Source organism: Plecotus auritus (genome assembly GCF_963455305.1).
Source record: "Plecotus auritus genome assembly, chromosome: 1".
In the NCBI taxonomy this organism is placed as follows: Eukaryota; Metazoa; Chordata; class Mammalia; order Chiroptera; family Vespertilionidae; genus Plecotus; species Plecotus auritus.
The window spans coordinates 72123751-72149601 of record NC_137770.1 but is presented as its reverse complement, the minus strand read 5'-3'; the positions used below and the strand labels follow the sequence as shown (position 1 = coordinate 72149601).

At 42.2% G+C, this 25851-nt stretch overlaps 1 protein-coding gene across 1 annotated transcript in view; it reads left to right on the top strand.

Annotated features, from left to right (window-relative positions):
• The window catches only part of NUSAP1 (nucleolar and spindle associated protein 1), a 40421-nt gene extending 17629 nt beyond the window's left edge, over window positions 1-22792 (top strand). The window contains exons 6-11 of the mRNA XM_080643729.1: window positions 907-1016; window positions 11345-11532; window positions 15517-15674; window positions 16695-16811; window positions 20826-20934; window positions 21931-22792. Coding sequence (XP_080499855.1) covers window positions 907-1016; window positions 11345-11532; window positions 15517-15674; window positions 16695-16811; window positions 20826-20934; window positions 21931-22024 — 776 coding nt within the window. The 3' untranslated portion in view covers window positions 22025-22792. The remainder of the gene's footprint in view (window positions 1-906; window positions 1017-11344; window positions 11533-15516; window positions 15675-16694; window positions 16812-20825; window positions 20935-21930) is intronic.
• Window positions 22793-25851: the final 3059 nt, after the last annotated feature.

Genomic DNA, 25851 nt, shown 5'->3' with positions numbered 1-25851 from the left:
CCTAGCACAGCAACTAACATGTAGTAGGTATTCACTAAATATCAGAGAATGCATGTCTGTAAAGTACTTGGCATAGTGTCCACTTTGTAATAAATTACTTAAAAAAAAAAAGTCTAAGGCAGTGGTTGCCAACCTTTTGGACCTCACGGACCACCAGTGGTCCGCAGACCACTGGTTGGCGACTGCTGTTCCAAAGGTTTCCTTAAACCAGTGGTCACCAACCTTTCGGACCTCACGGACCACCGGTTGGTGACCGCTGGTCTAAGGGGCTCCATTTTGGGACATGTAATTCATCTTCCCTATTTCTTATTCAGAATATATATTGAGAATATATACTTAGTTAGAATAGTACAGAGGAGAGGTCAGCAGACTACTGCTCACCTGGCCTGTCTTCTAGCCCTTGAGCTAAGAATGGTTTTGACACTTATAAAGGGTTCTATGAAAAAAAGAAGTAAATGAGATAGACCATACCATTTGTGGTCACAAAGCCTACTTACTGTCTACCCTTTACAGAAAAAGTGTGCCAATGCTTAGCATAGAGCTTTCTAAGCATTTTAAAACATCAAATTTATGATTAAAATAAGGCCATTTGATTAATTGGTGAGGGGAGAGGACAAACATGTTATTCTTTTCTTATCCCCTAGACAAAATCAAGATGTCAGTTAGCAGTGGCACAATGGAGAGATGGTGAATATTGAATTGTTTTTAAGATAGATATGCTTTGCCCCTGAGTTTCCAAAAACTAAATGTTCTAAATGTTTCGAAATTAAAGTTTTGGCAAAGATGATATTGAAAGTGAATGTTAGGAATACAGATGAGAGAATAAATGTTTATAGGAAAACAAAGGGAAGGTAAATAAATGGATTTTGTTTGTTATTAATTTTCATATTTTGTGGAATGTTCTAGACTTTAAGAAGCTTCATGAGGCCCATTTTAAGGAAATGGAGTCCATTGATCAATATATTAAGAGAAAAAAGAAAAATTTTGAACAACACAATTCACTTAATGAACTGAAGGTAATTACGTTCTTAATGGGACTAAAATATTTTATTTTAATCTTGGTACCATATATACACCATGCTTAATACAACCAGCTTTCAATGGATTTGTGGAATGGATTTGTTTGAGTTTAATGCATCTTTATTATCTTAAATTGCTTTCCCCTACCATGAGAATTTTCAAAACCCTTCAAATAAACACTGAGTCCTCACTATACAGAATGAATTCCAAAGTGGAAATAAGTTATCCTGTTTTCCACATTCCGACATTGTGCCTATCACCTTTGTTGAGGATGGACTGCTATAATTATAGCCGAAGCCATCTTCTTTCCCTATCTCTCACCTAAAGGAGAAACGGTGGCTAGCAGTGGCTACTTAAAGGCTCTCAGTGATTACTGAGCTCCCCAGTGGGCCTTCAGTCCAGGTCCTACTGGACTCAGGGCCCCTTCAAGTACGAAAAGGTGATGAAGTCAAGCCCCGAGGTTGAGTTACTGGAGTAGGGAGCTGATAACATCCTTGAAAGTTGAGGCTATTATCTTATGTGGTATCTGGTGTTCAAAGGAGGCTAGGGAAACATTTATTTTAGAATTTTTTAAAAATTTCTTTATTGATTAAGGTATCACATATTTGTGCTGATCCCCCCATTCCCCTCCTGAAGCCTTCCCCACGCATGCCCCCACACCCCTGTTGTCCGTGACCACTAGTTAGGCTTATATGCATGCATACAAGTCCTTTGGTTTATTTCTCCCCCTTACCCCCACCCTCCCCTACCTTCCCTGAGGTTTGACAGTCTGATCGATGCTTCCCTATCTCCAGGTCTGTTTTTGTTCATCAGTTTATGCTGTTCATTATTTCCCCTAGATGAGTGAGATCATGTGAACCCCTGTGTTCCTTCTTAGCTTGGTATTTCTTTTTTTTACAGCAGACCTTTTAGCATTTCTTGCATCACTGGTTTGGTGGTAATAAATTCCCTTAGTCCTTTTTTGTCTGTGAAGCTCCTGATTTCACCTTCAATTTTGATTGATAGTCTTGCTGGGTACAGTATTCTTGGATTCAGACCCTTCCTTTGCATGACTTTGTATATTTCATTCCATTCCCTTCTGGCCTGATGAGTTTCTGTTGAGAAATTAGTTGCTAGTCTGATGGAGGCTCCTTTGTAGGTAACTTTCTGTCTCTCTCTTGCTGCTTTTAAGATTCCTACTTTGTCGTTGGTGTTTGCCAATTTAATTATAATGTGCCTTGGCGTCGGTCTTTTGGGGTTCATTTTGCTTGGGACTCTGTGAGCTTCTTGGATTTGTGTGGGTTTTTCCTTCCCTATATCAGGGAAGTTTTCTGTCATTATTTCTTCAAACAAGTTTTCTATTCCTTGCTCCATTTCCTCACCTTCTGAAACCCCTATTATGAGGATGTTGTTTTGTTTCGTGTTGTCCCAAAGTTCCCTTAGGCTCTCCTCCTGCTTTTTAATTTTTTTGTTCTAGAAGCTGCTCTACTTGAGTATTTTTTCCTACCTTGTCTTCTAGCTCACTGATGCAGTCCTCTGCTTCTTCTACTCTACTCTTGATGCTTTCTATTGAGTTCTTTACAGCAGCGATGTCATTTTTCATTTCTTCTTGGTTCTTCTTCATTTCCTCTTGGTTCTTGCTCATATTGTCGAATTTGTCTTCCATTCTTTTCAGCCACCTTATGACCATTTCTCTGAATTCTTTCTCTGGCAGGTTGCTTGCCTCCGTTTCATTTACTTCCTTTTCTGGCAATGCCTGCTTTTCTTTCATATGCGCCCTGTTTCTTTGTCTCCCATGGTCTTTCTTCTCTGGGTATCTGGTTATGTAGTTCTCTCTCTCCTGTGTTGATTTAAAGGCACAAAATACAACACAACCAAGTACCACACACAAGGCACTGAACAGAAATGTATTCACAATATTAATAACCCCAAATAAAGGTGATCACCAGAGAAAGGCAAATTAGGGGATATGAGAGAAAGAAGAAAAGAGGGAAAAAAAAAAAAAGGAGTGTCAAAATGAAATTGGGGAAAGGAAAAAAAGTAAGAGAGATAAGAAAGAGAATAAGAAGAAAAGGGGAACCACTGTATATATGGGGGGGGGGGGAGCTCCAATAGAAGAGCCACTAATCCCAGCAAATGCCAACAACAAGTACCTGGAGATGAATACAAACTACAAAAACAATATCAAGCGAGGCAAGGAAAAACAGATGTAAAAAACAAACAAAAACAAAGCAAACAAGAAAACAAAACAAAAGCCTTGACTGGTTTGGCTCAGTGGATAGAGCGTCGGCCTGCGGACTGAAGGGTCCCGGGTTCGGTTCCAGTTGGGGGCATGTGCCTTGGTTACGGGCACATCTCCAGTGGGGGGTGTGCAGGAGGCGGCTGATTGATATTTCTCTCTCATCGATCTTTCTGACTATCTCTCCCTCTCCTTTCCTCTCTTGTAAAAAATCAATAAAATATTTTTTTAAAAAGAAAACAAAAAAGAATAAGCAAAAGAATCTCAAAAACAAGCATGAAAAAGCGATATAATCAACATTCGAGCAAACAACAACAAAAGGACACGAGAGAAAAACAATTTTTGGATAGTGAAGACAGAGAAGAGAGAGGTGTGTATGAACTCGGAGCAGGGGATTGGAAATTAGATATATAAGTAGGGTGAAATTTTAACAGGGTAAAAGGAAAGAATAGGGAAATTCTAAGGCAGGAAAATGGTAAGAGAAACAGTACAACAATAGGGCAAAAGTTAGGAAGAGAGTGATGGCATAAAGATAGAGTTGAGATAGAGTGGAATGATGCTAAAGGAAAGATGAAAATAGAATGTAGAACACTAATCTCAAAGTCAAATAAAGAGAAAATGAAATGACACTTTTTTTGAAAAAAGGTAAAATAGTAGTAGTAATAATACTGATTGAAAATAAAAAATATAATAATTAAAAAGGTAAAATCAAGTGAGGAAAAAAATTAGTTTCTAAAGTAAAAGATGAAAAAGAAAAAAAATAATAAAAAAAATAAAACGAGAGGATCCAAGATGGCGGTGTAGGTAAACACCTAAACTGCTGCCTCGCACAACAATTTCAAAACTACAACTAAAAGACAAAACGTCTATCACCCAGAACCACGGGAAAGCTGGCTGAGTGGAAGTTCTACAACTAGAAGGAAAGCGAAAACAGCATTGAGAGGTGCACAAGCGTTGAAAAGCTGAGTTATGGAGGCGTGCGAATCGGGCTGGCGGCGGGCGATTGGGAGCGCTGCTCTTTTCAACCCGAAGGGAGGCAAGCTCCCGATTACTCCCAACTCCAGTTTCTGGGGAGACGCGGGGACCCAAACTCCTACTGGGAGAAGCTGGACTGTCTGCCATCGGGTCGGAAAGTGAGGGAGGCTTGCTTGCAGGGCTGTGCGCAGGAAAAATTGTTTATTGCACTAGAGCGCGGGACACAGGGACGCGGTCGGAGACGCTGAGCCGGCTAACTGGCAGCCATCGCTGTTTGCCATGCCCTAGCTTAGTGATGCCCTGAGACCCCACCCCGCACAATCTACAAACCCACCCAAGCTCCAAGCAGCGGCTTTAGCATATGAATGACCTGCCCTATCGCAGCTTAACCTAGCAAACTTGCAGCCCGGATCAGACAGCTCCAAAACTTCCAAACCCCAAGCAAAGAGGAGAAAACTGTAGTTCTCGCTGTAGTTCCTGCTGGGTGGCCTCAGACCTGCATCCCATTGGAGATCCAGAAGCCAGTGTACTTAGTGGTCAGTGTGAGACACCAGATTTCAACTCCTCACATCCATAAGTGACACATTCAAGAGGCAGACTCAGTGAGCACCAAAGCCCCACTGAAACAAGTCCTGCACCATAAGTGTGTCTCCAGTGCAGCAGTTCTTCCATTATAGACACAGAAGGTCTTCACAGCCAATTGGCCTGGAGGTCAATTCCTCCCAGTGTACCAACAGCAATCAAGGCTTAACTACACCAAGACTTTGCACTCAGCCCACAAAGGGGTGTACCAAAGGCGTCCACCTCAGGTGATTGGGGAGGCTGAGCTACTGGCCCCTATAGGTCACCTACCACACAAAGCCACTCCATCAACACAGGGAAGGAGCAAAATGCGGAGACAAACATGTCACGAATGAAAGAAATAGAGGAAAGGAAACTACTGGAAGACGTAGAGTTCAGAACCACATTTATAAGGTTACTCAAGAATCTTCTAAAAACCACCAAGAAACTTGATGAGACCTCCGAGGAGCTTAGTGAGACCTTCAAGGACCTTAATGAGAATGCCAAAAAAAGGGAAAAGGACCAGTCAGAAAATAAGCATACGCTGTCGAAAATAAAGAATATACAGAAACTCAACTGTAGATCAACGTACCCCAAGAATCAAACCAAAGATCTGAAATGTGAGAAAACAAAAAACACCCAACCAGAAAAACAAAAAGAATCCAAAAATATGAAGATAGTGTAAGGAGCCTCTGGGACAACTTTAAGCGTACCAACATCCGAATTTTTGGGGTGCCAGAAGAAGACAGAGAGCAAAATATTAAAAACCTATTAGAAGAAATAATGACAGAAAACTTTCCCTACCTGGTGAAAGAAATAGACTTACAAGTTCAAGAAGCGCACAGAACCCCGTACAAGAGGAATCCAAAGAGGACCACACCAAGACACATCATAATTGAAATGCCAAGGGCAAAAGACAAAGAGAGAATCTTGAAAGCAGCAAGAGAAAAACAGTTAGCCGAAACCGGTTTGGCTCAGTGGATAGAGCGTCGGCCTGCGGACTGAAAGGTCCTGGGTTCGATTCCGGTCAAGGGCATGTACCTTGGTTGCGGGCACATCCCCAGTGGGAGGTGTGCAGGAGGCAGCTGATCGATGTTTCTCTCTCATCGATGTTTCTAGCTCTCTATCCCTCTCCCTTCCTCTTTGTGAAATATCAATAAAATATATTTAAAAAAAAAAAAAAGAGAAAAACAGTTAGTTACCTACAAGGGAGCACCCATACGACTGTCAGCTGATTTCTCGGCAGAAACTATGCAGGTCAGAAGGGAGTGGCAAGAAATATTTAAAGTGATGAACAGCAAGAACCTACAACCAAGATTACTCTACCCAGCAAAGCTATCATTCATAATTGAAGGGCAGATAAAGAGCTTCACAGACAAGAAAAAGCTAAAGGAGTTCATCACCACCAAACCAGGATTACATGAAATGCTGAAGGGTATTCTTTAAGAAGAGGAAGAAGAAGAAAAAGGTAAAGATAAAAATTATGAACAACAAAATGACAACAAATACATACCTACCAACAAGTGAATCTAAAAATCAAGTGAATAAAAAATCTGAAGAACAGAATGGACTGGTGAATATAATAGAATCAGGGACATAGAAAGGGAGTGGACTGACAATTCTCGGGGAAGGGGGTGTGAGGGGTGCGGGAAGAGATTGGACAAAAATCTTACACCTATGGATGAAGACAGTGGCAGGGGATAAGGGCATGGGGTGGGGTGGGGAATCAGGTGGAGGGGAGCTATGGGGCAAAAAAAGAGGAACACCTGTAATAATCTGAACAATAAAGATTTATTTAAAAAAATAAAAAAATTTTAAAAAAAGAAAATGTGCAGTAGTGAAGGTCATTCACTTCCTCTATTGTTCTGTTTGGCACACCTGTTTCCCAGTCAGGACAGTATTGTAGTTCCACTGCTCCTCAGTGTTGTAAGCCAGTCCTGATTTTTTTTTTTTTTAATATATTTCTTTATTGACTTCAGAGAGGAAGAGAGAGTGATAGATAGAAACAGCAATGATGAGAGAGAATCATTGATTGGCTGCCTCCTGCACACCCCCTACTGGGGATTGTGCCCACAACCAGGGTACATGCCCTTGGCCGGAATCGAACCTAGGACCCTTCAGTCTGCAGGCTGACGCTCTATCCATTGAGCCAAACCGGCTAGGGCCAGTCCTGATTTTTAAGCAGGTGGTGTGTCTTACTTTCTTGTATTCCTTAATTTGTGATTTCACAGGAGTCAATTTGTGATTCAGCCCCTGGGTGGCAGTGTTTTGGGTTGACTTCCAGTTCTATGGGTCCTTTCTAGCCTCTACTTTAGATCCTGTTTTCCCTATGGCACTCAATACCGGTTTGTGGGAGTGGGCTGCCTGAGAGCTGTTTCTCTGACGGTCACTCCCCGCTCTGATCCCCAGGTTCCAGAAACACAACTTTCCCCTGCAGTCTCCTAGAGTGTCCCCATCTGGGTGATCCTATATATTGGGCTCTGTAATCAGAATCAAGGATTCAAAGAGGAGAAAGTGCGAGTGTGCGAACTCCAGGTTTGCTCCTAAGCCTGCGCAATCCGCTTCCCCCTTGTGTCCAAACAGCTGGCACACTCCCAGAGTTTTTAGGCTGTCCTTCTGTGTCAGATCAAAATGGGTTGCTTTTTAGAGTTCCCTTCTGTTAGCAGCTCTGAGGACCCCCTTCCACATTCACGGATCACGCCAGCCCCAACGGCCACGGATTTTTCTAGGCTCAGACTTCCCCCAGTCCTCCAGCTTCTGCAGTGCGCGCGTTTCTCTGTCCTGCCGGGACCAGAGACGTCACCTTATCCCAGGCGAAATCTGACCTTTCTGTGGTGAAGTGTAGAGCTCCTCTGAATCCACGTGTTTGCGCCAATTGGGGACCGGTGTTCTGGGGTTTGCAGCTGTTCGGTGGGTGCCGCAGTTGTAGATTTTCAGGTTTCCAATAACATCCACTTTCCCCTTCAAGATGGCGTGGTCTCCGCGTCCGAGCTGGTGGCTCCAAGAGGGAAACCAGCAGCAGTGGGCGCTGCCCAGTCAGGGGAACCCCGGCCAGCAGTCCCACACCTTCTCCTGTAGTATAGCTGTCCCTTAACTCTCCAACAGACACTCCCCATGCGACCCTCAGCTGTTCTTTCTATCTGCTCCAGGACAAGGCTTGGGGCATGTCTTTCTATTCCGCCGCCATTTTTTTTCTCCAGAAATCTGCCTATTTTAGAATTTTTAATAAAACTTAACCACCTGCCTTATTTCTCCAAAAGTATTTGAGGCAGTTTGTGGTATTACAACACAAAACAGTGTAAAGTCGATTTAAAAAGGGCAGAAGCCCTAGTCAGTTTAGCTCAGTGGATAGAGCATCGGCCTATGGACTGAAGAGTCCTGGGTTCCATTCTGGTCAAGGGCACATGCCCGGGTTTCAGGCTCGATCCCCAGTAAGGGGTGTGTAGGAGGCAGCCAATCAATGATTCTCTCTCATCATTGATGTTTCTATCTCTCTCTCCCACTCCCTTCCTTTCTGAAATTACATATATATATATATATATATATATATATATATATATATATATATATATATATATATATATATATATAATAAGGCAGAAAATGAGCACTGTTAGCAGGTACATTGTCTATTATATCAGTCACTTGGCCGAGTTTTTAGTTTTCTGCCAACAGGGAAATGTACTGGATGATAAATTTTAAATAGTAAAACACACACACACACATATATACACACACACCCCATAAGCTTCTTCATGAAATACTTAATCTTGGGTAATAAACATTCATTTGAACAAGATTCATAAAACCACTGTTATACAGTCAAAGACACTGTTTATCAGTCTTCAAGCAAACATTCACAAAGCCAAGTCATGGCATTAAACATCTCCATTCCTTTGTACTGATTAATAATGTGGGTGGAGAATCCAAAGAGGGGATATTTAGTATGTCCGCAATACTTTCATTAATATTAGAAAGGGCTATCACTACATTCACAGTTGAATATAAATGAGTATCTTATTTTTTAGTGAGAGCCTCATCTGAGTGAGTTTAGTTCTAAAATCCTTCCCCACCCCCATGATTTAAGGAATTGACCTATCAGATGAGTTATTTAGTATGACCTATTTGGAGACCGGAGAATAGAAATAATTACATGACTTTGACATAGCTGATATGAAGTTTGGAGATTGGTCATCTAGGTAGTGACAGTAATAAATGAGCAAAGATCCTAGAGAGAATCATCCTAGCTGTGATCAATCTTTCCCTGACTTTCATGATTAGACAAGGGACACCTATTGGATTTGGTTGCCAAATGGCCCTCTGCAAAGATCAGAAAACTTGTGCCATGAGATACCTGTTTACTTTGTTAACAGTGGTAATGATAAAATTTTAAAATCTTTGATACTATGAAAAAAATCTCAATTGACTCTCTGATCATTCTGTTACATGTTTATGTTGTATACTTTCTATACTAATAAAAGGGTAATAAGACGAGTCATCTTCCGGACATACATCTGGATGTCCTTCTGGACAAAGGCCATGGTGGCGGGGGCTGAGACAGAGGCAGTTAGGGGCGACCCTGCCAGCAGGGGGGGAGGGGGCAGTTGGGGGCGACCAGGTTGGCACGGGGGGGGCATTAGGGGTGACAGGGCTGGCAGGGTAGGGCAGTTGGGGGCGACCAGGCCAGCAAGGGAGGGCAGTTGGGGGCAACCAGGCCAGCAAGGGAGGGCAGTTAGAGGCGACCAGGCCTGCAGGGGAAGGCAGTTGGGGGTGACTGGGCCTGCAAGGGAGGGAGGGCAATTGGGGGGGCCTCCCAGCTGGTGGCACTGCAGCAGGTGGGCAGGGCCTCCCTCTGCGGGGCGATCTATCTGGGGACCCCGTGATCGATTGCTCCATAGAGGGAGGCCCAGGCCACTGCCCCGCGACGCTGTGGCGGGTGTGCAGGGCCGACCAGCTATCACCCCACAGAGGGAGGCCCAGTCCAGCCAAGCGATCACACCCACACCTGTCGCCTGCAGAGGGAGGTGACCAGTGGTGGGGGGTAGGGGGACAGCACCACACAGATGGCAAGCATGGGCAGTGGCAGCAGCGGGAGTGGGTCCAGCTGCTGGCAGCTGGGAAAAGGAAATCCCCAATAGGCCAGGCCTAGTGACCCTACCCTTGAGGTCCCAGATTGCGAGAGGGCACAGGCCGGGCTGAGCATCACCCCTCCCCCACTCCCTGTGCAGGAATTTGTGTACTGGGCCTCTAGTATGTTATAATTGGCTGTTTTCTTTTAATTTGCTTATTTAAATTTTTTTGCATATTTATAAGCAATGATATATATTATCTACAATAATAAAATGGTAATATGCTAATTAGACCAGACAGCTGGACGACCTTCCAGATGTCATTCTGGATGTCCTTCCAGACGCAGCCACAATGGGGCCGAGGCAGAGGCAGTTAGGGGTGATCAGGCAGGCAGGCAGGCAGGCAGGCAAGCAGTTAGGAGCCAGTGGTCCCGGATTGCGAGAGGGTGCAGGCTGGGCTGAGGGACCCTCCCCATCCCCATGCACGATTTCATGCACAGGGTCTCTAGTATGTTATAAATATTTGCCCACAGTTTATCTTTTAACTATATTAATAGTGTCTTTTACCTTGTGGGAGGTGTTTTGTTTTATTTTTAGTTAAATCTATCCAACTTTTCATTTTAAGGCTCTGAGTTGTTTTCATGCACTACCTGTCCCAGGATCATAAAAATATGCTCTTATATTTTATATTTACTGTTTTGTTATTTTTCCCTATGTTTAATCTTTAACCCATGTTTTTATTTTTGTGTATTATGTGATTGAGTTATTTGCTTTGTTAAAACGATTTTTATTGCTGCTTGGCTGGTGTGACTCAGTGGTTGAGCATCAACACATGAACCATGAGGTCATGGTTTGATTCCTGGTCAGGGCACATGCCCAGGTTGTAGGCTTAATCTCCAGTAGAAGGCATGCAGGAGGCACCCAATCAGTGATTCTCATCATTGATGTTTTTATCTCTCTCTCCCTTCTCTCTGAAATCAATAAAAACATATAAAAGAACATTATAGAGGGTGGGATAAATAGGGATGGAATTATTTGTAGATTCCATATACTAATTATGTAATGAATTCTCTGAGTTTGTATTTAATAAACTCCATATCATGCTGTCAAAGTTACCATATGCCCGAGAAAACCTATTTATTCTTTCTTTCTGGCCACAGGGTCTGTTTAAGCCACATTCTTTCTCTAGTTAGAAAATACCTGGGTAGTTGGGACTTGGGAAGGGCTTTCTGTAACACATTACTCAGCACAACCAGAAGTTACTATTAAATCTGTCACCATAGCAACATAGATATAGGGAACTGCCCAGCCTGCCAGGCAGGTAGGATAGGATGAAGTAATGCAGAGGAAGGGATGGTAGGTGGGGTTAAAAATGGAGATGATGGGGGCGGGAGATGAAAGGGGTGTGGGGGGAAATAAATGGGAGTGCTCTTCTGCACTTTGCCAAGGACACAATACTATCTAAGAGGTCAGGCTTTAATGATGTGTTTTCCTTCCTCAGAAGCGGTCCATAACTAAGGAAGTGGTGGCAACTCCAGTGGGTCTCCAAGGAAGATTCTCTATGGCTTGTACTCCCTCAAGCCAGCAGCACTCACAAGGCCGGGCCCAGGGTGCTGCAGATCTGAGCACCTTGTATATGAAGGGGTCGGTCAAGCGTTCCACTCTCTCAGCAACTAAAATGAATGTCAGGTAAAGAACTCCAAAATGTGATGGAGGACAAGGTCTCAAAACTTTACAGCTTCTAATACATTTCAGTTGGACTACATGAAATGTTTTCACGTTGATAAAAAAAGAACTAACACTGGCCAGTTGGTTCAGTTCATTGGAGTGTTGTCCCCTACACTAAAAAAGGTTGCATGTTCAATTCCTGGTCAGGGCACATACCAGAGGCAACAGATCGATGTTTCTCTCTCACTCTCTCTCTCCGTGACCCTCTCTAAAATCAATGGACCCATATATCTTCAAGTGAAGAATAATGAAAAAAAAAAAAAATGAAAAAGAGGATCAGAACAGAGAGAAAGATCAGCAAATGGCTTTTTTATAAGTCCTAATATTTTTCTTTAAATTTATATTTCATTTTCTTGTTTTAGCCAACTTACCTAAGCTCACATTTGATTTACTAGTATAAGTAAAGATAGAAAATAAGATATATATGAACATTTTTTATTTTAATTTATACCTGCAAAAATGTGTAAAGAGAAATTTTTTTATTGACTTAAACACACAGTTGCAGCTAAATTCCTATAGAAAATCTCTCAATGCAGTGAATTAAAAAATGGACTTGTCCTAAAGTAGAAATACTCTAACCCATTGGGCATTGCAGTATCATAGCTATCTCATGCCCACTGATCCCTGTTTTGTTTGCTTGTACATTTCCTGACATCAGGGTGCCCCTCAACTACTACTGTCCCCACAGATGAAGATCTTCATGCTTTTTTTTTCAGAGAGGAAGGGAGAGGGGGTAAGAGAGAGGAGAGGGAGAGAAACATCAATGATGAGAGAGAATCACTGTTCGGCTGCCTCCTGGGGATCAATCCCAGAACCTGAGCATGTGCCCTTGACCGGAATCAAACCCGGGACCCTTTATTCTGCAGGCTGACACTCTATCCACTGAACCAAACTGGCTAGGGCATTTTCCTTTCTTTTAATACCAAAATTTTATTCTCTCCTTTTTTAAGAGTATCTGCAGCATCTAATAGAGTTGATGCATGGTAACATGTCCCCAACATGTGCAATTATCTGACATTGTTTTTATCCTCACCTATAGATAGGTTTATTGATTTTTTTTTTTTTTTTTTTTTTTTTTTTTTTTTGAGAGAGAAAGGAAGGGGGAAAGAGAACATCCATGTGAGAGAGAAACATTAATTGGTTGCCTCCTGTACTCGCCCCGACCAGGGATGGAACCTACAATCTGGTCATGTGCCCTGACTGTGAGGTGAACCTGCAACCTGTTGGTGTACAGGACAATGCTCCAACCAGCTGAGCCACCAGCCAGAGCTGATATAGTTTTTAAACCTTAAAAATGCCCTTCAGTTTAGATGAGTTAGCTTGGAATATGAGGTACCTATACTTGGCAGTTCTGATTGTATTTAACGCTATTTAAGAACACCATGGTCAGTGGCTAGCCTTTGTTTCATTGCAATCTGCACAATAGCCTGGATCTACAGCATCTATCCTAGCACAGCCAATTTTCCTGTTAGAGAGTCTTTGGGTGTTGATGCAGGATCACCATCAAATTATAAGTCCAAAAGTCCCCTGTTAATACCCCATCACCAACCCTATATGTATTTATATCTGTCATTAGAAGATATTCATTGAATGTAAGACACTGAGAACTCACCATTATTTTATGAACCTGTAAGAAAAGTCATTGCCAACTATGACATATTATCATTGTAAAACACATCCCAATTTCAGTTATGTTAAAATGTGGGAAAACTATGCATCAGAGAATCAATGAAATACATTGTGGCAGTTTGATATGATTAAAAGATGGGTTTATGTACCACCCAAATGAATAATATTATTTTAGGAAGATGTAAGGTCTGTTCCCATTTGGCAGAGCAGTCTCCTATTCCCTCTAACTTGCCATCATCAGGAAGAGGAAAAATAAGGGAAGCTTCTTTGAGTACCTCCTAATCTGTAACTTGAGGTCTGCAAGCATCTCCTTGGAGCTCTGGCTTATACTGTCATTGGCCAATGCTGAGTGAAAAGAGAATACAAGCCATCTACACTAATAAAAGAGAAAGATGCAAATTGACCGTACCTCCACGATGCCCACCAGCCAGTCAGGAGTGAGTATGCAAATTAACCCAACAGAGATGGGTTAATTTGCATACACAGGGGCTGAGCGGTCTGGGTTCCGGGAACATCCTCGGGACCCAGGCCGCTCCTAGCCTGTAGGCCCATGTGTAGGCCCTGAGCGGCCGAGGTCCCAGAACGCCCCCAGCCACTCCGGGCCTATGGGCACAGGCATCAAGCGGCTGGGGGAGGGGCGGCTGCTTGAGCGTGTGCCGGCGCCAAGCGGCGGCCTGGTCCACACTCCCAGATCCCCAGCTCGGCGCCCACAACAAAGGGCTGCCGGCCTTGGGGGCATGCCACCAGCGGCAGCCACCGTGCAGCTCAGGTCTGCACACCCCCAAGCCCGGCGCTCACAACGCGGGTCTGCCAGCCTTGGGGATGTGCCCCCCTGGGCCACGGGGACATGCCCCTAGCCCAGTGGACACAATGCAGGGGGCCCTCTGCGCATGAGCTGCAGAGAAAACACCTTTTCTTTTTTTAAAAAATATATTTTATTGATTTTCTTACAGAGAAGAGGGGAGAGGGATAGACAGTCGGAAACACTGATGAAAGAGAAACATCAATCAGCTGCCTCCTGCACACTACCCACTGGGGATATGCCCCCAACCAAGGTACATGCCCTTAACAGGAATCAAACCTAGGACCCTTAGTCTGCAGGCCGACACTCTATCCACTGAGCCAAACCAGTTCGAGCGTAAACACCTTTTCTGACCGCTCATTGGCTAGGCTCCTGGTACACCACTCACAGTGTTCTTTGTAACTTGGGTAATAAGAATCCAAGAAGGTGATCTAGGGTTTTCCACTACACTCCTGGAGGAAAAACGAAGGTCTGCTGCTGGAGGGCTAAAAAATGTCATATCCTGCCCTAGCCGGTTTGGCTCAGTGGATAGAGCCTCAGCCTGCCGACCGTAGGGTCTGGGTTCTGATCAAGGGCATGTACCTAGGTTACAGGCTCCTCCCTGGCCGGGGCCCAGATCAGGGCTCATGCAGGAGGCAACCAATCAAAGGGTCTCTCTCACATTGATGTTTCTCTCTGTCTTTCCCTCTCTCTTCCACATTCTCTAAAAATCAATGGAAACATCCTCAGGTGAGGATAAAAAAAAAAAAAAAGAAAGAAATGTCATATCCTATGAAAGAGACATCTTGAAAATGCCTAAAGAAAGTTGTCATTTTTTCATGGTGAAGGGACTGGAGTCCGTGTTGATGAAAACACTTTGGCAGCTGCGGTAGCTGGCAGTGGCTGCAGCAGCAGGGTGATGGGGCTGGTGCCTTTCCCTGATCAGCCCTGTCGCTTCCCGCTGTGGAGCGGGCCTAAGCTGTCAGTAGGACATCCCCTTAAGGCTCCCAGTCTGTGAGAGGGGGCAGGCTGGGCTGAGGGACGCCCCCCACCCCCGTGCACGAATTTTGTGCACCGGGCCCCTAGTCCTATATAATAAAAGCATAGTATGCAAATTGTCCCCTCCATTGGGATTTCGACCAGGGGGCAGAGCCGGCCAGGGGAAGGGAGGGAGGCCCCAGCCAGTGGAGGTGGCAGGTGACTGGGGGAAGGGAGGGAGGCCTTGGCCAGCCGTTGCCAGCTGCTAGGGATCCTACCAGTGCACAAATTTCATGCACTGGGCCTCTAGTGTTTTATAAATAACAAAAGTTGATAAATGATTTGCTTTAGCATAAGTGTTTTAAGAGCATCTCTATTCTGCAAAGGAGGTTCATTTGTGTAACAGTATTTACACAAATGAACGGCTGCCTCCTGGGGATCAAGTTGGTGCATGGGGGCCCTTTCACTGCTTGGTGATGGACAAGTGGCTTTGTTTATAAGCTTGACACAGTTACTCTTAACACTACTCATGTCTTGTACTCCACTGTCCTATTTAGGTTTTCAGCTGCTACTAAAGATAATGAATACAAGCGTTCACTGACTAAGACTCCAGCCAGAAAGTCTCCACATGTGTCCATATCTGGAAATACCCCAAAAGGCCAGGCTGTGCTTCAGACAAACAAGTTAAAGACCACAAAGGGGGATTCTGCTATAGGTAAAAAAATATATTGGTTCATCTTTAAGCCTTGTAACTTCCTGAAATTAAGTTTTTCTGTTTCCTTAGGCCTCTCCATATGTGTAAAATCAAAAGCAAACATTTCAGCATAGCATATTTTTTCATTGTATATTGGTGAGGGAAATGCTAGAATCACAAAACAAAAAACTAGTATCTGCCTGAGGACTCCATCCCATCCAAGAGGAGTCCTAAGATGTCACCCTCCCTGAAGAGCATTCAGCCCCTTCTCAGACCCAGGGATGAGGAGGACCATGACTGCCTCCAGTGGCCTGCAGGACTCTGAAACAAACAGGATCCCAGAGTTCATAGAATCAGTGCCACACTATTGACTAGTGCAGTGGTCGGCAAACTGCAGCTCACGAGCCGCGGTTTGCCGCTCTGTTGACTAATGAGTTTGCCGACCACTGGGATAGGGGCTTAATCACAAGGAACAACAACAGCCTGTAATTATTGGAATCAAGAGTGTAGGTCAGTGGTTGGCAAACTCATTAGTCAACAGAGCGGCAAACCACGGCTCGCGAGCCGCAGTTTGCCGACCACTGGACTAGTGGGTTGGGTGAGCCAGAATAAGCCATGTAGCTACCCTTGTTATTAATAACAAACAAAGCCATGAATCTTTTCCATTTATGTGATTTAGGTTCCTTGCAGGCTTTATGTCCGTATTAATGAAAATGTTACTATTAGTAATATATCATTTTTAAGAAGGGTGAATCATATCAGGGAAATTCTTTAAACAGGATTCTAAACTCCCAGCTGATCATAGGAAATCTCATAATGTTTAGACTATTTGGGGAGAAGCTAACAGGGGAAACAAATCTCAGTGATTAACTTTCTTTAGTTATTCTTTTCTCCTCTCTTTTAACCTTACATTTGTCTTGGACTTTTCATATAGATTATATTTTTAAGATTGAGAAGTGATACTTTAGTAAAAAAACTGTAACATATCTTTTCTTTTTCTCTCTCTAATCAAGCCTTTGGGTTTTGTGTTGGCTTTTTTAGTTATTACCCCATTCAAGTTTTCAGCTGAAGCAGCACAGACTCCAGTCTTCAACAAGAAACCAGTGTTTGATCTCAAAGCAAGTTTGTCTCGTCCCCTCAACTATGAGCCACACAAAGGTATGTGGGATGTTTTGTGGTACAAGACACGCCAAGACCTAAGATCAACCCATTTGCCACTGAGGATGTGACTCAGATGGAAACCTTACTTGACCGCCTAGAATTCCTGCCCCCACTCCTCATGATTAAAAAGAATGTCCATTAAGCAAATATTAAATATCTGATTCACTTACATTTTTGTTAATCAAAGACATAATTTCTAATCAATGTTACTACAAAGAATTAAAATATCAGCCAAAATCAAGAAACTTAGAAGTGAGCCTGTGGGTTAATGAATGTTTTCTTTACAGCTTTAAAAGGATCCCAGGCTGCTGGGAACCACAGGTCCAACAACTGGGATGTTCATTGCCCAGATGTCATTGAGCATATATTAAAGTTATTCTTACACCTATAAAAAATATCAATACTTAATGTGATCTCTCTTTTGTGCTTTTGGAATTACTTTTTTTAAAAGCTTCCTACAATAATCATGTTTATGTAATAGCTAGAGGCCCGGTGCATGAGATTCGTGCACTGCGGCGGGTGGGGGGGGGGCCCTCCCTCAGCCCAGCCTGCGCTCTCTCACAGTCTGGGAGCCCTCGAGGGATATCCGACCGACGGCTTAGGCCCACTCCCTAAGCCAGCAGTCAGACATCCTTCACTGCTCCGGATGCAGGAGAGGCTCCCGCCACCGCCACTGCGCTTGCCAGGCATGAGCCCGGTTTCTGGCTGTGCGGCACTTCCCCTGTGGGAGTGCACTGACCACCAGGGGCAGCTCCTGTGTTGAGTGTCTGCCCCCTGGTGGTCAGTATGTGTCATAGCGACCAGTCGTTCTGCCCTTTGGTCAATTTGCATAGTAGTCTTTTATTATATAGGATTATATAGGATGTTTATCTTTATTTTTATTTTTAAATATATTTTTATTGATTTCAGAGAGGAAGGGAGAGGGATAGAGAAATAGAAACATCAATAATGAGAGACTCATTGATCAGCTGCCTCCTGCACGCCCCCTATTGGGGATCAAGCCTGCAGCCTGGGCATATGCCCTGACCGGGAATCGAACCAGGGACCCTTCAGTCTGTAGTCCAGTGCTCTATCCACTGAGCAAAACCGGCTAGGATGTTTATCTTTAAATTACGAATGTCAATGAAACATATAATATAACATAAATCTTATGTAGTTGTGGTAAAAATACATCTACTTCTCTCACACACCCATTTTTCCTTTCCAAGTTTTCCCATCTGTGGCAATGGCACCTTTTTCTGTTGAGTTATCTACTTAGTCGTCAGGGCAGAAACCTAGGAGTCCTCTTTGGCTCCTCACTTTCTATTAGACATCATCTCCAGCCCATCAGCTAGTCCTTTTACCACCTCTACCTTTGAAAAAGATCTTTAATCAGACCACTTTCACCCTTCCATTGTGACTCCCTTTGGTCCAGGTCATCATCATCTTTACCTGGGCTTCTAGAATGACCTCTTTGCCCCACTACAACCTTAAAAACAAACAGCACATCACTGCCTTGCTCAGAATCTCCTGAGGTTTCCCATCTCTTTCCCAACTTCAGTCACTACCTCCTTGCTTCCCTGACTTTGGGACAAACACATTGGTGTTTCAGTTCCTCAGACACACCTAGCTCATCCCCCCCCACCTCCAGGTCTTTGCATTGTATCCCTCTGATCCACCTGGAATGTTGTTGCCACAAACCTTTGCACAGCTTTCTCCCTCATTTTATTGGGACCTCCACTCAGCTATCACCAATTCCGGCCTTTCCTCCACTCCCTGCCTCCCAATCTTTACTCCTTAGCCTGGTGCACATTTCTTCACAGCATGAGTCACCACCTGATGTTATGTTACTTTAGTGTCATCTACTTCTACCACTGGCATGTAAGCCCAAGAAAGCAAGGATTTTGACTGCTTGGTTTCACTGCTTATGTCCCCAGCTCCTACAACAGTCCCTGGCACATGCAAGGTGCGCTCTAAAGTGTTTGCTGTGGGAATGAATATAACCACCAACTTTGGCTGACAGTAGAAAACCTGGATTAAAGCTTCATCTGTGCTTATTATTTTTATATCCTAGGCAAGTCAATTAGTTCCTTTATGGAAGGGAAAATAAGTACTACTTCAGTAGTTATTGATTAAATGGTAATTATGGGTGTGAACATTTTTATGAAATGGTAAACATGCAAATGATAATCACTGGTACTCAGACATAGGTCACAAACTATAAAAATAAAGCTATACCTAAACATCTGGAATTTGTTCTAAAACCAACATAATATTCCCACTTGTTCTATTCCAAATACAGTTTACGAGGTAACAGTAATAAACTGCACAGGTGAAGTACCACTTTTTTTTAAATACCAATTTAATATCTATATGTATATATAAGACTAATATGCTAAGTGTCCGACCGTCCCAGTAATGATGTCACATAGCAACTCCCAGCTTCCTCTCCTTAGCGACAACTAGCCTCCTTGGATTTTCTCCAGTCCAGGAACCCAACTTGCTTTATAGCCAAGTGCAAACATTTCACACTTTAACCAAATGTCTGAAGCGTTTTCCCGTGCCTCATCTCATTTGATCCTCACAGAAGTCCTGGAGTAGGTAGATAGGAGACTCGGTTGAATCATATTTTCTTTTCATTAGCCGGAAAATTTCTAGATTTAGAAAGCTTAGAAGCTTGACCCCACTGAAAATAAGTAAGAAATGGTGGACCTTAAAAATCACTTCAGGTTTTCTCACTGTGCAGAATATAGTCAAACACTGCTGCAGTTAAATATTTTACCCTTTATTCTCCCTGCGTGGTCTATAATAATAATCTGCTTTGTGTTGATATTTGCTGCTATGTTGCTCACAATTACCTGAAAGAGAAGTTGGGGTGCTTTACTAGGCTGGAAAAAGTTTAGCTAAATCAGAAAGCAGGTCTAATTAAGCAAGTTTATTCTATATATATAAAAGGCTAAGTTGATTTGCTCATGCAAAATATGTATAAAGCTCTCGCTGGCACCAATCACACGCATGTATTTCGATCTGTCATTGTCAATCGTGAATTTGGTTGACACTTCTATTAAAGAGAAAGGGCAAATAGTGATATTAAAATATTTCTTTTAATTAATTTCCTTTCAATGTGCACGAGATCGTGCACCAGGCCACTAATACTTAACATAATACTTATGCAACCTTGAAATAAACTGCTTGGTTGTAATGGTTCCTTTTATTTATTTATTTTTATTATTATTATTATTTTTTAATATATTTTATTGATTTTTTACAGAGGGGAAGGGAGAGGGATAGAGAGTTAGAAACATCGATCAGCTGCCTCCTGCACACTCCCTGCTGGGGATGTGCCCGCAACCAAGGTACATGCCCTTGACTGGAATCGAACCTGGGACCCTTGAGTCCACAGGCCAACGCTCTATCCACTGAGCCAAACCGGTTAGGGCGTAATGGTTCCTTTTAATGTGCTATGTAATGGGAGTTGTTTTTTGTTTTTAGTGATAAGTTTTTCTTTTTTATTATTATTAATGTATTTTTATTGATTTCAGAGAGGAAGGGGGAGAGAGAGAGAAAAATATCACTGATAAGAGAGAAACATTAAGGTTTTCTCTTTGGCTTTCCAAGGATTAAAAAATAGAACACATGCCCAGCCAGTGTGGCACAGTAATTGAGCGTCTACCTATGAACCAGGAGATCACAGTTTGAGTCCAGGTCAGGGCAGATGCCCAGGTTGTGAGCTCGATCCCCAGTAGGGGGCATGCAGGAAGCAGCTGATCAATGATTCTCATCATTTATGTTTCTCTCCCTTCCTCTCTGAAATAAGTAAAAATATTATTTAAAAATAGAACATGTTATTTAGAGAAAAAATGCAATTTATATCTATGGAATATGAAATTGAAATAAAAGACTTACACTGGCAAATGTCTATTAAAACAAAATATAAATGTTGATAGCAAGCAAATAGCCACAGATAAATAAACTTAAGACTATAAATACAAAAGTCTTCATTGATCTATCTTTGTCTCTGTCCTAAACTAGGAAAACTGAAACCATGGGGACAATCTAAAGAAAATAAATCTCTGAATGAGCATGTAAGCAGAGTTAGCTTCCACAAGAAAACTTACAAACAACCTCGTCTTCAGACCAGGTGAGCACATAATTATCCAGTTCTATAAGTCTTTTAATTTTGAAAGACTGTATATAAAAGCAGGACCTCTGAGGGATAGAGAGTCGCAGCAAGTAGTGTCTAAGAGGCTAGAAGTGGAATCACATATAGAACTTTCTGAAAGTTCTAATTGTGGATTCTAATTCAGTAGGTTCAAGGTGGGGCCCAAGCATCTGCATTATTTCCAAAGCGCTACAGGTCATTCACAAGAGGACCGATTCAGAGCACTGCTTTTATATGATATGTCTGCCCAAACTGTGCACCTGATATCCCTCCAGATACCAGTGCCCAGGGCACCTAGTTATGCAGATTGATGTAAATTTTTTACTTTCAGGGAAACCAGGCTTACTAGGGTTCAAGGCCCTACACAGGGGGGAAACCCAGGATGGTCCTTAGAGGCTTTCATCTGTATGAAAACCAATTTAAAGCCAGAGCTTGCCCTGGGCTGCAGCTGGTCCTGGTTGAGTCGACCTCCTGCATGAAACCCTCCTGAAACAGTTACCTGTCATTTGACTTGCCTACATCCACCTGCCACCAAAATCTCGAATAACTATATTTGCTATTAAGATCATTAACATGATCCTGGGATTTCCTTCCCCACCCCCATCCCTTTCATAAAAACATAGTTGTTTAAGTCAGTGGTTCCTAGTTCCAACGTTTTCACTAGACTATGTAATTTTGAGCTTGACCTTTGGACTTCCAAAAGTAGACATTTATCAACTAAAACTACAGGGGTTGGGTTCAGGTACCAGGGTACCTTCAGGTTGCAGTTCTGTGCTTGACTTTAGAATTTATAGCCCTTGAACACTGCAATGATTTTCATCACAGACCACCAGATAAGACTGCAACGTGCCTATAACTATGTTTTGCACAAGTATGCTAGATATCTTTTTAAGTTTGGATATTAGTCTAACAAGTGCTTCCAAGTGGTCTGTTGTGGAGCTTCACTAGAGCCTAATATGTACCTGTCCCTCTTAGGGAGGAGCAACGGAAGAAACACGAGCAAGAACGAAAGGAGAAGAAAGCAAAGGTTTTGGGAACTCGAAGGGGCCTTATTATGGCTGCAGAGTAATAGTTTAACATTCTGTAAATATTACTTTATTCTGAACCTTTTTTTGTAAATATTTTTATACTGTCCTTCCTACTTTAGTCAAAAGATCTTTTTCTGCTCTTAACTTTGTTTCTAAGTCCCTGTACAACTCAATATTTTAATGAGATCTATCCTATACTTTTTCCCCCCATCCTATAGATTCTTTTTTTTTTTCCCATCCTATTCTTGACCTAGATTTTTAATGTCAATTTCCCCCTCCTGGCTCTAATATTAACAGAATTGCAATCCTCTTCTAGGCAAGAGCATTTACCTAGAGGTAGCTTATTATAACACAAGCTTTAGTAGAAATTGACCAGTAATAACGTATGGGTAGGGTAAGCTGGGAGAAGTCCCCTTTTCATCCTCCAGAGTCTCTAGTCATCTTAATAAAACAAGGGGCCATATGGGTTGGTTATGACATCAAAATTTTATCCATGTGAAGTGTTTTTTTTTCAAACTTACGCATCTTTTGTTCAACTCACTTCATGTAATTGTCATCTCACTCAATATCTTAAAAACAAAAACTCTATAGCTCATTCTAGCCTTGCTTATTTAACAATATACAAGGCCATGTTGAAATTTCAGGATTGCTGCTTTAAGGATTACTGTGCTGTTAAACTTAAATTTTATTCAACTTATGGAAAGACTAGAGTTTCTTAGCATCATATCCATGTTTGTTGCACCTAAGTGGAACTTCTGAGTTTTGTACTGCTTCAGATTTTCATAAATAAAGTTTTTTCTCTCAGGGGTAGATTCATTCTTTGTAAACATAATTGGCTTCCAAGATTTAGTTGACCAAATAAGATGTACTCCTCAAGCATCCTCTCCTGACCACCCACTCCCACCCCAAGAAGAAATGCCCATGTCCTTCTTTTGTATTTTCACATATACCAGTGGTCAGCAAACTCATTAGTCAACAGAGCCAAATATCAACAGTACAACGATTGAAATTTCTTTTGAGAGCCGAAAACCGACTTCTGCTCATGGGCCATGAAGTTTCAATTGCACTGTACATACGCGCCCACACGTGGTATTTTGTGGAAGAGCCACACTCAAGGGGCCAAAGAGCTGCATGTGGCTTGCGAGTCGCAGTTTGCCGACCACTGACATATATGAACCCACCGAACAGGACATATTCCTGGGAACTTAATAAACTTAGATTTTGCTATCAAGAGGCAGATATCAGATCAATCAAGAAACCTTGTGGTAACTGTCAAATACATTGCTGCTGAGAAAGTAAAATTATACAACCACCTTGAAAAACAGTTTAGTAATTTCTTTAAAAATTTAAACATATGTCTACCATATAACCCAGCAATTCTACACCCAGGTATTTCACCAAGAGAAATGAAAACACATGTCCACACAAATTTATAGCAATATTATTCAAAGTAACCACAAAGTGAAGCTGTCCATCAATGGATGAATGGGTTTTAAAATATTCTCATGCACTATAAAGGAATGAAGTAATATACACACACACACACACACACACACACACACACATACATATACATATATATATATATATATATATATATATATATATATATATATATATATATATTTTTTTTTTTTTTTTATTGATTTCGGAGAGGAAAGGAGAAGGAGAGAAACATCAATGAGAAAGAATCATTTATCGGCTGCCTCCTGCACGCCCCCTACTGGGGATCAAGCTCGCAACCTGGGCATGTGCCCTTGACTGGAATCGAACCCGGGACCCTTCAGTCTGCAGGCCGATGCTCTATTCACTGAGCAAAACCAGCTAGGGTGGAATCAAGTACTTTTAACATGCTACAACATGGATGAACCTCAAAGACATTATGCTAAGTGAAAAGAAGCCAGACACAAAAGATCACACATTATGTGATTCTATTTAAGTGAAATATCCAAAGATAAACCTATTGAGAAAATAGATTAGATTAGTAGTGACCAGGGCAGGGGTGGGCAAACTTTTTGACTCGAGGGCCACAATGGGTTCTTAAACTGGACCAGAGGGCCGGAACAAAAGCATGGATGGAGTGTTTGTGTGAACTAATATAAATTCAAAGTAAAGGAGTGGAGGGGAGAGCAAGAGAACCCTCCGCTCTTTTGGCTCCGCGGGCCGGATAGAACAGCCGAACGGGCCGGATCCGGCCCGCGGGCCGTAGTTTGCCCATGGCTGGACCAGGGGCTGGAGAGTGACTGCAAAGGTGCACTGAGGTTTCTTTTTCAGCTGATGGAAATTTTCTAAAGTTAGTTTGTTGTAAAAACTGCACAATTCTGTAAACAAACAATCATTGATTTGTACATTTAAAACAGGCAAACTCTGTGGCCCTGGCCAGGTAGCTCAGTTGGTTACAGCATCTTCCTCATACGCCAAGGTTGTAGGGTCTATCTCTGGTCAGGTCACATACAAGAGTTAACCTATGAATGCATAAATAAGTAGAACAACAGATTGATTTTTTCCTCTCAAAATCAATAAGAAAAAATTTTTTAGTATTTAAGTATAAATAAAAGAATTAAATATATATATATAAAACAAAAAATATTTTAGATAGATAGATAAAATAGACAGCCCTAGCCGGTTTGGCTCAGTGGCTAGAACCTCAGCCTGCGGACTGAAGAGTCCCAGGTTCAATTCGGTGAAGGGCACATGTCTGGGCTGTGGGTCGATGCCCAGTAGGGGGCATGCAGGAGGCAGCCAATCAGTGATTCTCATTATTGATGTTTCTATTTCCCTCTCCTCCTCCTCTCTGAAATCAATAAAAATATATTTTAAAAAATAAACATCAACTTTGTTATGTAAACTATACCTCAATAAAAGCTATTAAAAACAAAAGATAATTACATGAAAATACACAAAATAGATTGTAGGCCAAGATGATGGAAAAGCTATTAGCCTTTATATATTATATTCTCTTATTTATTTTAAACTTGGCTTTCTTAGGGTACTCTGGCTATAGTATTATAGCTTCCTTTCTCTAAGATGACAAGAATTTATCAATTTAAACACTGTTAATGAGGTTCTTTTTTTTTTTGTATATGCAATTTCTGTAATACTTTAAATGGGGAAGTTTCTCTAGTGGTTACATTAAAAGTCACTATAAAATAAGAACTGGTAAAGATCATGCAGCTTTAGAGGACCAGCTGCTCTCTGCATACATGTTATGGACTACATTTGTGTCATCCCAAAATTCTTATGTTGAAACCCCAATTTCCAACATGATGGTACTTGGAGGTGGGACCTTTTGGAGGCAATTAGGTCTTGAGGATTAAGGCCTTGTGTTGGGATTAGTGTCTTTGTAAAGAACGGAAGGAGACCACGTGAGGATACAGCTAAGAAGGCAACTGTCTATAAGCCAAGAAATGGACACTCACCTATACCAAATATGCAAGTATTTTGATCTTGGACTTCTCAGCCCTCAGAACTGTGAGAAGTAAATGTATGTTGTTTAAGCCACCTGGTCTATAGTAATTTGTTATAGCAGCCCAAACAGACTAAGCATGTTTAGGTATGTCTTTTCTCAGGGACTTCAATAGCACCTTTATCTTAATACTAGAGGACTGGTGCATGAAATTCATGCATTGGGGGGTGGGGGATGTGTCCCTCAGCCCAGCTTGAACCCTCTCCAATCTGGGACCCCTTGGGGGATGTCTGACTGCTGGTTTAGGACAGTGGTTGGCAAACTTATTAGTCAACAGAGCCAAATATCAACAGTACAACAATTGAAATTTCTTTTGAGAGCCAAATTATTTTAACTTAAACTTCTAACGCCACTTCTTCAAAATAGACTCGCCCAGGCCGTGGTATTTTGTGGAAGAGCCAC